Source organism: Mauremys reevesii, linkage group 2 (genome assembly GCF_016161935.1).
Source record: "Mauremys reevesii isolate NIE-2019 linkage group 2, ASM1616193v1, whole genome shotgun sequence".
Lineage (NCBI taxonomy): Eukaryota > Metazoa > Chordata > Testudines > Geoemydidae > Mauremys > Mauremys reevesii.
The window spans coordinates 118,452,236-118,468,053 of record NC_052624.1 but is presented as its reverse complement, the minus strand read 5'-3'; the positions used below and the strand labels follow the sequence as shown (position 1 = coordinate 118,468,053).

The following is a 15,818-nucleotide window of genomic DNA, read 5'->3' as shown; positions in this document are numbered from 1 at the left end:
TGTGCATTACTTTGCATTTATCAACATTGAATTTAATCTGCCATTTTGTTGCCCAGTCACGCAGTTCTGTGAGATCCTTTTGTAACTCTTTGCAGTCAGTTTTGGACGTAACTATGTTGAGTAGTTTTGTATAGTCTGCAAATTTTGTCACCTCACTGTTTATCCCTCTTTCCAGATCATTTTTGAATATGCTGAACAGCACTAGTCCCAGTACAGACCCCTGGGGGACACGATTATTTATCCCTCTCCATTCTGAAAACTGATGATTTATTCCTACCCTTTGTCTCGTATCTGTTCACTGGAGTGCCTGGCAATGCTTTCAGGATCATCTAACAATCCTTAATTTAATTTAAGGACAAGCCTTTTGTTATCTTAATCTCCCTGCCTCCCTTTATAAACAAACTCCCTGGGGGGGAGGGCGCGGAAGCTGGGAGCAGCACAGAACTCATCACATGTCACACTCAAGCTATGTTGCAGTTAAGAGCTCTGTCTGGGGCTAGGGCATGTGCTGTGAGCAGATCTCTGGTATGAAACTTGGGGAGAGGGTAAGAGCCCCTCCTTACCCTCCTTAAATGGTGCCTCTGCAACAAACATGTGAACAAGGATGATCCAGTGGATATAGTGTATTTGGGACTTTCAGAAAGCTTTTAATGAAGTCCCTTGCCAAAGGCTCTTAAGCAAAGTAAGCAGGCATGGAATAAGAGGGAAGGTCTTCTCATGCATCAGTAACTGGATAAAAGATAGGAAACAAAGGGTAGGAATAAATGGTCAGTTTGCAGAATAGAGAGAGGTAAATACAGGGGTGAAAGTAACTTAAATGACTTACTAGTACGCAGGGCGGCCGGGGTCCTGGGCAAGGGGGAGGGCAGCTCTGGACCCCCAGAAGGGGTGGGACCTCAGGCAGAAGGGGCATGGCTGGTGCCAGACTCCCCCAGCCAGTCCTTCAGTGCTGCCCAGCCTGCACCACTTTAAAGGGCAGCCGGGCCCTTTGAATCGCTGCTGGAGCTCCGGGCCCTTTAAATGACCGCCAGAGCCCCAGAGTAGTGGTGGCAGTGGCAGGGAGCCCTGGGCCCTTTAAATCACCGCCAGAGCCCCGGGGTAGCTGCAGCCACTGCTGGGAGAACCAGGCCCTTTTAAATCACTGGGCCCCAGGGCAGCTCCCTCTTTTCCCTCATCAGCAGCCCTGCCAGTATGGTCAGCTGTGTACCGGAGCCCACTTTCTTACTGGTACGCCGGACCGGCTTACTTTCACCTCTGGGTAAATAGTGGTGTCCTCCAGGGGTCTGTACTGGATCCAGTCCTATTTAACATATTCATAAATGATCTGGAAAAAGGAGTAAACAGTGAGGTAGCAAAATTTGCAGATGGTACAAAACTACTCAAGATAGTTAAGTCCCAGGCAGACTGCAAAGAGCTACAAAAGGATCTCTCAAACCTGGGTGACTGGGCAACAAAATGGCAGATGAAATTCAATGTTGATAAATGCAAAGTAATGCACGTTGGAAAACATAATCCTAACTGTACATATACAAAATGATGGCATCTAAATTAGCTGGTACCACTCAAGAAAGACATTGCGGTCAATTTCAATAGTTCTCCGAAAACATCTACTCCATGTGTAGAAGCATTTAAAAAAAGCTAACAGAATGTTAGAAACTATTAGGAAAGGGATAGATAATAAGACAAAAAATATAATAACACTATATAAAGCCATGGTACACCCACACCTTGAATACTCTGTGTAGTTGTGGTTGCCCTATCTCAGAAAAGATATACACCTCTACCCCAATATAACGCTGTCCACGGGAGCCAAAAAAAATCTTACCGCCTTATAGGTGAAACTGCATTATATCGAGCTTGCTTTGATCCGCCGGAGTGCACAGCCCCCGCCCCCCCCCAGCACTGCTTTACCGCGTTATATCCGAATTTGTGTTATATCGGGTCACGTTATATCGGGGTAGAGGTGTAGTAAAATTAGAAAAGGGACAGAGAAGGAAAAAAATTATAAGGGTTATGGAACAGCTTCCATATGAGGAGAGATTAAAAAGGCTGGGACTGTTCAGTTTAGAAAAGAGGCGACAAAAGGGTGATATGATAGAGGTCTATAAAATCATGAATAGTGTGGAGAAAGTGAGTAGGAAAGTGTTATCTATCACTTCACACAGCACAAGAACCAGGAGTCACCCAATGAAATTAATAGGGAGAAGGTTTAAAACAGAAGGAATTACTTCTTCACACAACATACCTGTGGAACTCGTTGCCAGGGATGTTGTGAAGGTCAAAAGTATAACTGGGTTCAAAAAAGAATTAGATAATTTCAGGGATGATATTATCCTGGTTAATGGGGACCATCAAGATTCCAAGCCACCATTAATGGCCCACACTTTGCATAACTACAATAGGACCTCAGAGTTCTATTTTATATTCCTAGTTTCAGATACAAGAATGATACATTTGTACAAATAGGATGAATACATGCAGAAGAACATAACCTTTACACACAGATGTGTTACATGGAATATCTAGCATAAAACATATTCCAGTTATGTCATATTTACATTCATAAGCATATTTCCATAAAGCATTATGGGATGCAACGTCACAAACCCTTCCCTGAGAATTTTTTCCACTTGCTTAGGAGTCAGGGTTCAGATAGTTTCTGCAATTTTGATTTAAAGTAATTGCAATCCTCCTCCACATTCAGATCCTGAAGTTCTTTAGTTCAGTCAAATTCCCTAACTAATTTCCTTAACTTTTTTCAAGTTTGCCCTTTTGAAAACAAGACTCCTAGTTGCAGGACTTGTTTTGTTTATCCTTCCATTAATTCAAATCAAGGTTATCCTCTACAAACATTTCTTCCATGAGGTCCTCAATACTTACCAGTACTAAATCTAAAATTACATTATCTCTTGTTGGTTCAGTGACTATTTTGTGAAGAAATCTGTCATCTATCACATTTAGGAATATCTGGGCCCTACCATTATTATTACCACAATGTCTTAGGTGTTCCTAGTGGTCAGATGATGGTGGTATATCTAAAAGCAAACTCACAGAACTTTCACATGTAGCCTGATAACATGTGTCACCCAGTTGAAGGAGTCCTCTGGCAGGAAAGTCTTGCAGTTTTGAGGCCTGTCAGGACTCCAGTGACTCCCTCTCTTGTATGGGGATGAAAATAAACCATTCTTTGTTTACACAAAGTTCCTAGGATAGCAACAATATGCACACTTTACTGAGGACCAGAGTTTAAATCCAGACATAGATGATCTGACCTCTGAGAAAGATAGTTAACAAAGCCAAACATTTGGTGCAAATCTTTGGTGCTATAAAAAGGAGAGTGCAGAACATAATGTTATTTGATAGATGTCTCTCCCTACACAAACCAGGGATGTATTCAGTTAGACCACAGATCAGGATATGAAAGTATGTGAAGGCTGTCCTGTCAAGTAGGCTGCTTTTTAGCTCAGTGTAACCAGTGAGCTGTTCTCACATAGAGATGGAATATTCCTGCCTGTTGGAAATCAGCAAGAGTTGTTCTAGATCCCATGGGGAGTGACACCATTTTGTATCATCTCCCTGAGTGCCAGGGAATAAACTTTGCACACTGGTTATTCCAGGTGATTGGTGTCTTTATCCTTAGATGTGAACCCATGGGTTCCAGCCTAATACTTTTTCCTACTAGCAGACGTTACTATCCATGAGCCTTTGTTTTGGCTGAGTTTAAAAATACTCAGCTATAGGAAACAGACTGTCTACCACCTCCAAGATGGCAGGAATCAAAGCTGCAGTTGTTGAGGGCCCCTCAACGGCCAAGCCTGACTGCAGGTTTTCCCTACCCTTTTCCTCAGAAACATCTCAATAGTTTTGGCTGAAATACCCTCCTCCTTCCCCCACTTTCCAAACAACAATAATATTAATAATACCTAACATAGACACCTGGACCAAATGATTAAAGTCTGGCAAAGTTATAAGCAACTGAAAATAGGGCCTAAAATGTGGCTTAAGAGGCATTGCTACCAGCCCTGCCTATAACAAAAATAATAACCTACCTCTTATACAGCATTTTTCATCTAGACATCTCAAAATACTTTACAAAGGAGGTCAGTATCATTCTCCCCATATTTCAGATGGGGAAACTGCCAGCTATCAACCACTGTTGGCAATATGATTTCCTTGCATAGGCCTCACTATTGCCCTTTTCAGTCAAATAGGCTGCTTTTTAGCTCAGTGTAACCAGTGAAACACAGAGAGGTGAAGTGACTTACCCAAACAAGGTCAGCCAGCAGCAGGTCACAATAAGGGGGTTAAAGTGGAAGAGCATGAATGAAGAATGTGGGTGGGGCATCTACTTATCCCATGTAGGTAGGGAAGGGATAGAGATAGAGAGAATGGCAGTTCCCAGGGAACACCAAATTGATGAACTTGACTTTATTCTCAAGTATCTTACACTACTTTTGACATCACTGCTGAATTTGGTCCTCTGTTTCCTTTAGCACTTGTGACATGGGGATTTTCCCAACTCTTGATTTGATATTTCAGTGAACTGCCTTAGTAAATGAAAAGAAGAGTGATTGCCTTGGCTTGATTTGAAAATGTGTTTCTGACAATGGTTAATAAATGATTCACAAGCTATGTTGCTGGGGTAACAGTAATATAAAGCAAGTTAGCAAAGCTGGGCAACTGCCAGTTTACTCATGAAAGTCGCATTTTCTCTGGAGATTTATAAATAATTAAGGTTGAAAGCATTAAAAAAATATAGGATTCTGGGTGAGCCTGGTTCCTGAATAATAGAGATATGTATTGTTCTAATTTGTAGGCCCAGTCACCCATTTCTTCAGCTGACAGGAATTGGGAGTGCTGTTAAATTAGTATGTTATGTTCATCCTTTTCAGGGATCAAATGCCTTGTGTCACACACTGATGATTCCTCTGGTTGATTTAAAGCAGACTTTTCTGGCTCTGAAGTTAGTTTTGTCTTAATCTTTGAGTCCAAAAGGAGGGGCTGCGAGAGCAGTGGGGGGTAAAGGGAAGATTAAGGGGATTATCCTTAAAGCTAGAACCCAAGACAAATATTAAGATCGCCTTACTAGAAAATCAGTCATATAAACATTATATGGGTATTATATTCTTTTTATTGCATCAGTATTTTTTACATGCAGTAATTGTCTTTGAGCACTGGGAGGTAATTAATCTTGGGCCAAATCTTTGGCTATGTCAGAATGGCAGAGTGCAAGGCAGAGGTTTACAGCTCACATTTGCACTCCACTGTTTCTGCTGGAGGCTGTAATGGCCATGGGGGAACAAAAATGACACATCCCCTTTTCTCCAGCTATGCTCCTCTTTTCCTGCTGCACCAGCAACATGCAGAGTGTATGACATAAGATCCCTGCATTGGCTCTATCCTGCTGGATGGTGATCCTTTCTCTGGGGTGATCCTTCTTCAGATTGTTGAAGAACTAGATAAATTCATGGAGGATAGGTCCATCAATGGCTATTAGCCAGGATGGGCAGGAATGGTGTGCCTAGCTTCTGCTTACTAGAAGCTGAGACTGGGCGACAAGGGATGGATCACTTGATGATTAGCTGTTCTGTTCATTCCCTCTGGATACTGGGCTAGATGGACCTTTGGTCTGACCCAGTATGGCCGTTCTTATGTTCTTGTGTTCTTATTTTACAGCAAGATTATGGAGGCAGTGCAGTGTGAATTGGCTGCACAGCACCAAAAGATTTGTCTGTCTCTTTCTCTCCTCTTTTTTTCCCCTCTATGTATATTACATCCCAAAATCCTACATTAAAAGAATGTTCAGGTTGCAAAGCTAAGCCCTTCAAAGTTAGGAAATGCTGGAAATAAGGTTACCCATGCAATTTTAATTCAACCTCCTTGTGTGTATGCATTATGATACCATCCTTAATGACATGATCACATCCTATTTTTCCCCACAGGATTCCTGACTCATTTATGAATAGGCAATTATTCAATATTTCTTTTTATCTTCTTCATTTGATATGTGTCCTTAGATCTTATTAACTACCATCCAAACCTGCACTGAATACAAAATTATTAATTTCCTCCTGGACATTTCTGTGATGCTGTCATCATGGCATCTGAGTGCTTCCCAAACACTAATGAGAGAGAAACACTAATGCACAACACCCTTGTGAGAACAAATGGTATTATTATCCTCCCTTTACAACTGGGGAACTGAGGCACAGAAAGATTAACACCAAAATTGTCTACTAATGTTAGGTGCCCACTTTTGACCTGATTTTTCAGAGTACTTAGTATTTTAAAGCACTTCAGTATTTTCAAAGCACAGCTCTAATTGACTTGGCAGCTGTGAGTGCTCAGAACTTAAATTAAATTCATGCTTCTTGTCCTTAGACATCCTCCCTAGCCCTGCCCCTCTCTATTTATCTGCTCTTGTATGTTCAGTAGCTTTTCTCCCTGATTCTGGTTTGCTGGTGGTGTCATCCATTTCTCCACTTCTCCTGCAAGTGTGTTTGTGCCTTCTTCTTTGCTGTCTCTTATGCTAGCAACACCCTCCTCATAAAGCCTCTTCTGCTTTAAATCAACAGCCCCAGTTGTGCAGGGAGACAGAGAACCCAACAGGAACCACAACCATCCCAGAAGGAGACCCAACAACCCCCAACAACCCCCCAGTGGCCCTCTCCAACACAACACACAAACACAACAACAAACAACCCAACCTCTCAGGAGAAGGAAGAGACAACAAGAGCCTCTGGACTCTGCTGGCTGCTGGATTGGGAGCTGTGCTGCTCTGAAAAAAACATCAACACTTTTTTCTTTGCCCTAAATTAAATTGTTGGGTGCTGCACTCCTTCATTCATATTTTAATAAAAGAATTTCTTGAATGTTTGTAGAAAAAACAAAAAGAATCCTGGCATGTAATAACTAACATAGGTTTTTTGCAGCATGAGCTTGGTGGGTGAATACCCACTTCTTGATGCAAGCAGTGGAAATTTCCAGGGGCAGGTGTGTATATATAAGCAAGCTAGAGAGCTTGCTTATATATACACACCTGCCCCTGGAAATTTCCCCTGCTTGCATCCGAAGAAGTGGGTATTCACCCACGAAAGCTCATGCTGCAAAACGTCTGTTAGTCTATAATGTGCCACAGGATTCTTTGCTGCTTCTACAGAACCAGACTAACACGGCTACCCCTCTGATACTTGAATGTTTGTCTCTTTCTTTCCTTGCAAAACCAGCAAACATAGAACACACACTCATGTTCAAAGTAGAAAGATTTCAGGCTATATGTTGTTTGCCAAACTAATTACACAGTGATATCAGTATAATGAGAACCCCTGTAGGCAATGCGGATGTTTAAGAAGGACAAGGGTATTACTAAAGAGGACATAATGTGCTTTGCAATTTGCGTAATATTTTTCAACAGAATAATTATAGAGTCACTATAGTAAAGAATAAGATTCTCAAACCTGTCTTCTCAGTGACTAACAACTTAATATTTTGGGCTGAAATTTCCTATGATTGTTCTCAGTCCAAAGGTGATATAAAAATAAAAAAAACCTTCTGTTTTATGTAACAAGAAAATACATTTTCTATTTTAAAAAAAATTGTTCATGTTGCTGTGGGAACTATAATGTAATTACTGTATTTTTATGAGTTTAAAATTTCAACTTTAACAGATTTTGTTGGTTTCATTTTTTGTTTTCAGCAAATTGTTATTGATTTTATTTTAGTTCAGTTTAGTTTTTAGTTAATGCAATATTTAAGTTGAGATTTTATGTGCACAGAAGTCTGACAATTCAGTTAAGGGTCTCAAAACCATCAGGATAGTTTTATAATTTTTTAAAGTACAGAACTTGGTTGAGTTGTGTGTTTGTTTTATTGTCATATATTTTTTCCCTTTTGCTTTAACAAAATATGCTTTGGACTCATATGAATGAGACTCCTTTTAATAAAAATAACTTATTTTTCTTGGCTTTATGTGAGCTAATTGGATTTAGATTTTAAATGGATCTGTTTCAGACAGAATATTTTATTACTATGTGACTAAGTAAACAAAATAAATAAGCTTAGTGAAACTGCACAGGTTAAGAATATCCAAAGAAAATCATATACTGCAAAACTTACAGATCCTAAAAACTATTTAGTTTCAGATAATTTTAAGAGCAAAATAGTTCTTTCCAGACTATATCTCAACAAGAGGTACATTTGCTATACAAGAAAAAAGTTTTGAAGTTATCTAAACTGAAAATCTATAATAAAGCGAAATAATTATAACTGAAATGTTTTCCACCATTTAAACTCAAATTGAATAGCTTGATATTTTGCTTTGCAAAAAGAAGTGGCACTAGCAAGCTAACAAACCATTTTATACTACCCATAAAAAAAAAAACCTTGTTCAAACCCTGTCTGATCATCCATCTGTTGTGTGAAATTAAGTATTAAGTTACAGAGAGTTGTAATGAACTGCTCTGTGTTTAATGTTTGTCTGTATTATTTTTTTCACCCATTAACAGAAAGTTAGTTCTAGTTTCTGAAGTCATCTGAAAATTTCATTAACATATTCTGGGCATGAAGGCAAAATGACCTCCATTGACTATTGACTTCAATTGTGGATTCCCAAAGCAGTTTTCCCCACCCCCAGACATTGATGTATTCTACTGTCTATGGAAAGAGTAGTGATATGAATAAAACCTCTAGGAGCTATCAAAGTTGGTGAATGTGTTTTATCTCATTTACAAGTGTCCATTGTCTATGTTGTCTGATAAGGTGCAATCATTGACAGTGTACTGTAAAATATATCTCCATAGATATTTGCAATTGCTTTTTAAGTGCAAAATGAAGACAAAGCAAATCAAATATCCTTTTGATCTGTGCTGTTTCTTAGTATTATTGAATAGTAATATGTAGTTACACAAAATAAGTATCACTATTCTCTTCTCAATATTGTTATTTCTCAATTATTTGTTTGAAAATTGCAGTTCTGCCACCTTTATTCATAATGAGCCAGATCTTCAGCTGGTGTAAATTAGCATAACTCCAAAATGGCTTTTACTAGCAGCTGAGGATCTTACCTGTTATGTTCTACCTTACTCTGCAAGTTCTCACGGTGATTTCAAAGGGCCTACTCAAAAAGTACAATATTCCTCAGTCTGAGTGAGTGTGGCAAAATTGGGCCTTTAGAAGAAGTGACTTTGAATATAGTTTATTTCAGGCCTGTGACTGCATTAAACTTAGATATACGTTATTTTGTCCACAGGGTAATGATGTTCGGATAATCCTTGGCCAGTTTGATGAGCAAATGGCAGCAAAAGTGTTCTGTTGTGTAAGTAAAGATGTTTAATTGCATATTTGGGGAAAGAATTAATTGCCTTTCAATAAACGTACATCTGAAAACTCGAATTGCTATCCTGTGGGCCACCCCTGCAAACCTATAAGGCCTCAGTTCAAGGAAGCTCTTCAGCACATGTTTAAATCCATCCCTATTCAGGAAAACATGTAAGCACTTGATTTCAATGGGACTTAAGCATGGGTTTATAGTTAGGGCCCTACCAAATTCATGGTTCATTTTGGTCAATTTCACAGACATAGGATTTTAAAAATCATAAATTTAATGATTTCAGATATTTCTTATGCCACTTTTCCTGGTGAGGGTCACGGTGGCAGCATGGAGTGTAGGAAGGACCAGACCTCCTTGTCCTCCGCAACAGGTTCCAGTTCCTCCTGGGGGATTCCCCATTGTTCCAGTGTGTCCTGGGTTGGCCTTGGGACCTCCTCCTAGTGGGACGTGCCCAGTATAGCACCAATGGAAGCCTCCCAGGGGGCATCCTTATCAGATGCCCAAACCACCTCAGCTGGCACCTCTCAATCTGGAGGAGTAGCAGTTGTACTCTGACACTCTCCTGATAGCCAAGCTCCTCACCCTGTCTCAAAGAGTAAGCCCAGCCACCCTGTGAAGAAACTTCATTTCCACCGCTTGTACCCGCAATCTTGCCCTTTCGGTCATTACCCAAATTTCATGACCATAAGTGAGGATGGAAATGTAGTGCGACTTGTAAACCAAGAGCTTCGTCCAAGAACTCAGCTCCCACTTGACCACCATGTATCAATACAGTGCCCGCATCGCTGCCACCACCGCACCAATCCACTGATCGATCTCACACTCCCACTTGCCATCACTCATGAACAAGATCCCTAGATACTTGAACTCATCCACTAAGGGCAGCTGCTTCCCCTTCACCTGGAGAGAGCAGTCTGCTTTCTTCTGGGCGAGGGCCATGACCTCTGAACCAAAGGTACCAATTCTCATCCCAGCCACTTCACACTCCGCAGTGAAACATTCGAGTGCACATCAGAGATCACGATCTGAAGAAGTAAGAAGGACAACATCATCTGCAAATAGCGGAGATGTCACTTCCGAGTCCTCTTACCAGATGCACTCCACAGCTCGGCTGCAGCTTGATATCCTGTCCATGAAAACTATGAACAGGAGTGGGGACAAGGCGCATCCTTGGCGGAGTCCAACACCCATCTTGAACGAACTCAACTTAATGCCAAGAATGTGAATGCAACTCTCACTCTGAGAATAGAGGGACCAGATAGCATGAAAAAGTGGTACCGGCACCTCATAATCCCACAGCACTTCCCCCAACACATCTCAGGGAATGTGGTCATATGCCTTCTCCAGGTCTACAAAGCAAAGGTAGACCAGATTAGCAAGCTCCCACAAACCCTCGAGTATCTGTGAGAGAACAAAGAGCTGGTTCATTGTTCCTCCTGAATCTGAGGTTCAACTAATGGGTGTAACCTCCTTTCCAGTACCCTGGGATAGGCTTTGCTGGGGAGGCTGAGGAATGTGATCCCCCTATAGTTGGAACACACTCTCTGGTCTCCTTTCTTAAAGATTGGGACCACCAACCCAGTTTACCAGTCCAGATGTACTACACCTGTCTTCCATACAACATTGAAGAGGTGCATTAACCACAGCACCCGAACATTGTCCAGTGCTTTCAACATCTCTGGGCAAATCTCACCCACCCCTGCTGCATTACCACTATGAAGGCATTTTACTGCTGTATCGACCTCAGCATCAGAAATAGATCCGATCTCACTGGAGGTTTCCAGTGCTGCCTCCTGGAAGGGTGGAGGGAAGGTGTACATTGGGTTGAGGAGTTCCTCAAAGTGCTCCTTCCACCTCTCTATGATTTTCTCAGTCAAGGTCAGCATTTCACCACCCTTGCTGAGTACACCCTGGGCAACATACTGCCGACCCCTCCTAAGGTGACAAATGGTTTGCCAGAACACCTTTGCAGCCATCTGGAAGTCATTCTTCATGGTCTCTCCAAACTCCTTCCAAGCCTGGGCTTCAACAACCGCCACAGCTGCAGCTGGTACCTCTCAACTGTATCAGGAGTCCAGTTCGCGAACATTGCTCAGAAGGCTTCCTTCTTTGACTTGAAAAATTCCCTCACCACTGGAGTCCACCAGTGGATACTAGGGTTGCCACCATGACAGATACCAACTACCTTCAGGCCACAGCTTTTCATGGCTGCCTCAACAATTGAGGCCCTGAACATGGTCTATTCAGAATCAATGTCCAAGACCTCACCCAGAATGCAGGAGAAGTTCTTGCGGAGGTGGGAATTGAAGTCTTTCTGCACAGGGTCCTCCATGAGGCATTCCTAGGCAACATGCACTGATCATTTGGGCCTCCTGTGTCTATCCAGTCAGCATCTCATGCATCAGATCCAACTCACCACCAAGTGGTCATCAGTTACCAGCTCTGCCCCTCTCTTCACCAGAATCTATAGAACATATGGTCTTAGGTCTGACAAGATGACTGTAAAGTCGATCAGTCTTCGGCCCAAGGTGTTCTGGTACCAAGTACATTTATGAGCAACCTGGTGTTTGAACATGGTATTCATTATGGACAATCCATGACTAGCACAGAAGTCGAACAACAATTCACCTATTCACAATTCAGATATTTAAATCTGAAATTTCATGGTTTTGTAACTGTAGGGGTCCTGACCCAAAACATGGTTGTGGGAGGATTGCAAAGATATTGTAGGGGGTATTCTACAATGTTGCGGTATTCTGCACTGCTGCTGCTGATGGCGCTGCCTGCAGAGCTGGGTGGCCAGAGCTTCTGCCAGCGCAGAAGTAAGGATGGCATGATATGGTATTTCCACCCTTATTTCTGTGCTGTTTCCTTCAGAGCAGGACCCTCAGCCAGCAGCTACCACTCTCTGGCCCTCCGGCTCCGAAGGCAGCAGCACAGAAGTAAGGGTGGCATGGTATGGTATTGCCACTCTGACTTCTATGCTGCTGCTGGTGGGGCACTGCCTTCAGAGCTTGTCGCCCGGCCAGCAGCTGCTGCTTTCCAGCCAGATCTGAAGGCAGTGCAGAAGTAAAGGTGGCAATACCATGACACCCCCCCGACACACACAATCATTTTGTGATGTCCTCACAACCCCCTTTTGGGTTGGGAGCCCCAGTTTGAGAAATGCTGGTATCCCCCGTGAAATCTGTATAGTATAGGATAAAAGTACACAAAAGACCAGATTTCACAAGGGAGACCAGATTTAACAGTCTGTGATGCGTGTTTCACGGCCGTGAATTTGGTAGGGCCATATTTATAGTTAAGGATCTACTCAAGTGCTTTCCTGAATTGGGGCCTAAGCAAGTAGCCCTTACTCATGTGAATAGTACCATTGAAATCAGTATTTTTACTAACAAGAGTAAGGACTTGCTGTATCTGGCTCTGATCCAGGAATTCTTCTGTGGTGCCAGAGTATGTTTCTTGCTGTAGGCTTTTTTTTTCTTTTCCAAAGAATAAGAAATCTGTGACTAAAAATAAAAAAGAATTCCAGTATTACTAACTACAGAAGCTATCCTTGTTACATTTACTTCTCAAAATGGTTCTATTCATATAATGAAAACTGAAGAGTCAAAACAGTCTCTTCTTCTGCATATTGTAGTTTTGTGACACATTCATAACAAAACCAAGTATTAATATGTAAAATCAAAGATTTCTGAAATTAAGAGAAATATGTATAAATTAAAGACTTGTACAAAATCATCATGCAATTAGATAATTTCCCCCAAATTTACACTTTATATCCATATACAGAGCATATACACATGATCCTGTTGAAATTACAGGGAGCAGGATCTGGACCTTTATTTGTATCTGATTGAAAAGAATAAACTAATTTTAAGGGCCCCAAATTGGTATTCATATTGAATTAATCTAAAGAAATCTAAGTGAATCAGAGTTGGTCCTATGTGAATGCTGCAAATAAAAGATGCAGGCAAAACAAAAATGGCAAAATCTGACTTTATAAAAAAGCAAAAATTGTTTTTTTCCCTCCCAAGGCAGTCTTGCAGTGTTTGCATAGAGAAACAGAAATGTATACATCACAGCAAAGGAGTAAAAACCTAAAGTTCAAAATTAGATTGCTATATGTCACTTGGAAATATTTTGACTCTTACTCAGCAGCTGTCACTGTTGCACTAGTGGTAAGACAGGGATGTATTATGGAACTTTTTAGTTCTCTTTTTAGTTTTCTTCCTAATGTCAATGAAAAGGGTTTCATCTTTCTCTCTTCTCATCTCTGATTGTACAGATGTTAGCATTCTCTCTGAGACACTCCCTGCAGTGCTCTGTGTTGGCCATATTCCACATCAGAGAAAAATGTGTGCTTTTCTTAAACTAGGGATGAAAAAATACAACACAAATACTATTCTTTCCCTATTCATTTGTGTGTTATGGGACTGTCCTCTGTGGCCTATCTTACTACCCCCCACATACTCTTCCACATAATCCACAGTAACTTCAAACTATCTTTACATGCAAGGCACTTTGTTCTAGCATTTAAATCACACAGAGATGTTGAGAATCTCCCCTGTTGTTTTGTGTCTGGTTGGCTCAGGGGAGTGGGGCATTTGGGAGCTGGTAATGGTTTCCTGACCTCAGCACTGACATAAGATGGGGTAGCCTAGGGACTGCTCTAACTTATGTAACTGTCCTTAGGGTACCTAGGCTAATGGAGGCTCAGTGGAGAGGAGCTCAGTCATGTCCCCTGCCTGTACCTCTCTGCATCCCTTTAGGTGAGGTAAAGGGAGGGGCATTTGTAGCTGCAACAGAGGGCTTTACACCAGGAGAGAGAGAAAATGCATAGCCACATTTAAAAAAGAATTATGAGACCTGTGGAAGGATGTATGTGCTGTATCAGTGACTGTTCTGTTCTCAAAACACAGACTAGTTTCCTAACACCTTTCAATAATGGACAAATAGTCACATCCAAGGATAAAGAAAAAGCAAGTAAGCAATTCTACACATGAAATGCTTGCTTTCCTAAACATAAGGATGTTTTCTCTGTTCACTGCTGCAACAAGCATACGCATAGAACATAGTAGCTCTACAAGCTGGGGTATAGAGGGTCAAGTCCCTAACTCATTAGATGTTCATCACATACTGACTTACCAGTAAATAAGTTCAGTATCATGGCTGATGATTAATAACTAGTAAACAGTTATTGATAACAGATAAAGGTGTTGGAGTTAATATTTATTTATGTATCATGGTTATTACAGTAGTGCTTAGGGGCTAGCCAAGAACAGGGCCACAAAGCACTAGTTACTGCACAAACAGAATAAGAGACAGTCCCTGCTCTGAGGAGCTTAGCATCTAAATAGACAGGACAGACACAGGGTGGGAGGAAAAGGATAGAACAAATAGGCAGAGTGAACAATACGATGGCTACAGAAATCATGGTAGTACCATGAGTTTTGCTTTTGTTTAAATTCTTTTATTGACTTTAGATCAGGAAGGCATAGCTAGAGGAAAAGACAATGGACTGAAGGGGAGCATAGGACATAAAGCAAATAGGCACTCAGCAAAGGGGATGGACTGTTGAGCAAAACTGCAGAAAACAGTTTGATTAGTAGAGCTGGCCAGAACGTGGGATTTATGGTTTGCTGGAAATTTTGCATTTTTGAAAATTAATTTTGTTCTGAATTGTAATGAACCCAGTTGTTTATTTAAATTTCCCACAAACCAGAAATTCTGGTCTAGAACGTGCTAGAAAGTTCCTCTCTCATGACTGTGGACTCCGGCTCTGACTACTAGGTCTGGCTGCCCATGACCCGGCCCATGACCTGTGATATATTTAGGGTTTTGAAGGGGTCATTTCTGAGTGGATCATTTATATAAAAATGAGTGTCAATATGTCATGTAGGCTCATTATTAATCATGAAATATATTCTCGATTCAAGTACTCCTACAGCTATGCTGAGCTATTTTGACTGGGAGTGCAATTATTTAATTAGCAAAATAAAGGTATGCTGCCAGATATTTGCTTCCCTAGGTGTACCTTCAGGTAGGTGCACTAGAGGGTAGGACTGATCTCTTCCAGAGATGTAATTTGGGATTATAAAAGTAAGGTGCTATTGTATTTGGACACATTTTCATACTGGAGGTTATAACTTGAATGCTTGGTGGATAGGCCAGAAATATACCAAAAGGCAATCTCAGGATCTGCATAATTGTCTGTGTATTCTGAAATGTCATCATTTTCACTTGGCCACACTCCAAAAACCCTGTATAACTGAAGGAGAAAGGCCACGGGTACAAAGCACATTAGTCCTACTTTACACCACCTCAAGATTAGAACAGAAGTCACCTGAACATTGGCTAGCATCCTGGTAAATGTTTAAACAAATCAACTGATTCAACCCACAGTGAAGCCAGTGGGAGTTTCCACAGTGACTTCAGTGGGCTTTGAATCAGGCCCCGTCTGCAGACTACTGTACCCCTTTCAGGAGTC

General features: G+C 41.3%; 1 protein-coding gene across 2 annotated transcripts in view; it reads left to right on the top strand.

Annotated features, from left to right (window-relative positions):
- The window catches only part of GABBR2 (gamma-aminobutyric acid type B receptor subunit 2), a 900,562-nt gene that overhangs the window by 407,218 nt on the left and 477,526 nt on the right, over nucleotides 1–15,818 (top strand). For both annotated transcript variants that reach the window (XM_039527208.1, XM_039527207.1), the window contains exon 5: nucleotides 9,248–9,313. In XM_039527208.1, the coding sequence (XP_039383142.1) occupies nucleotides 9,248–9,313 (66 nt within the window). The remainder of the gene's footprint in view (nucleotides 1–9,247; nucleotides 9,314–15,818) is intronic.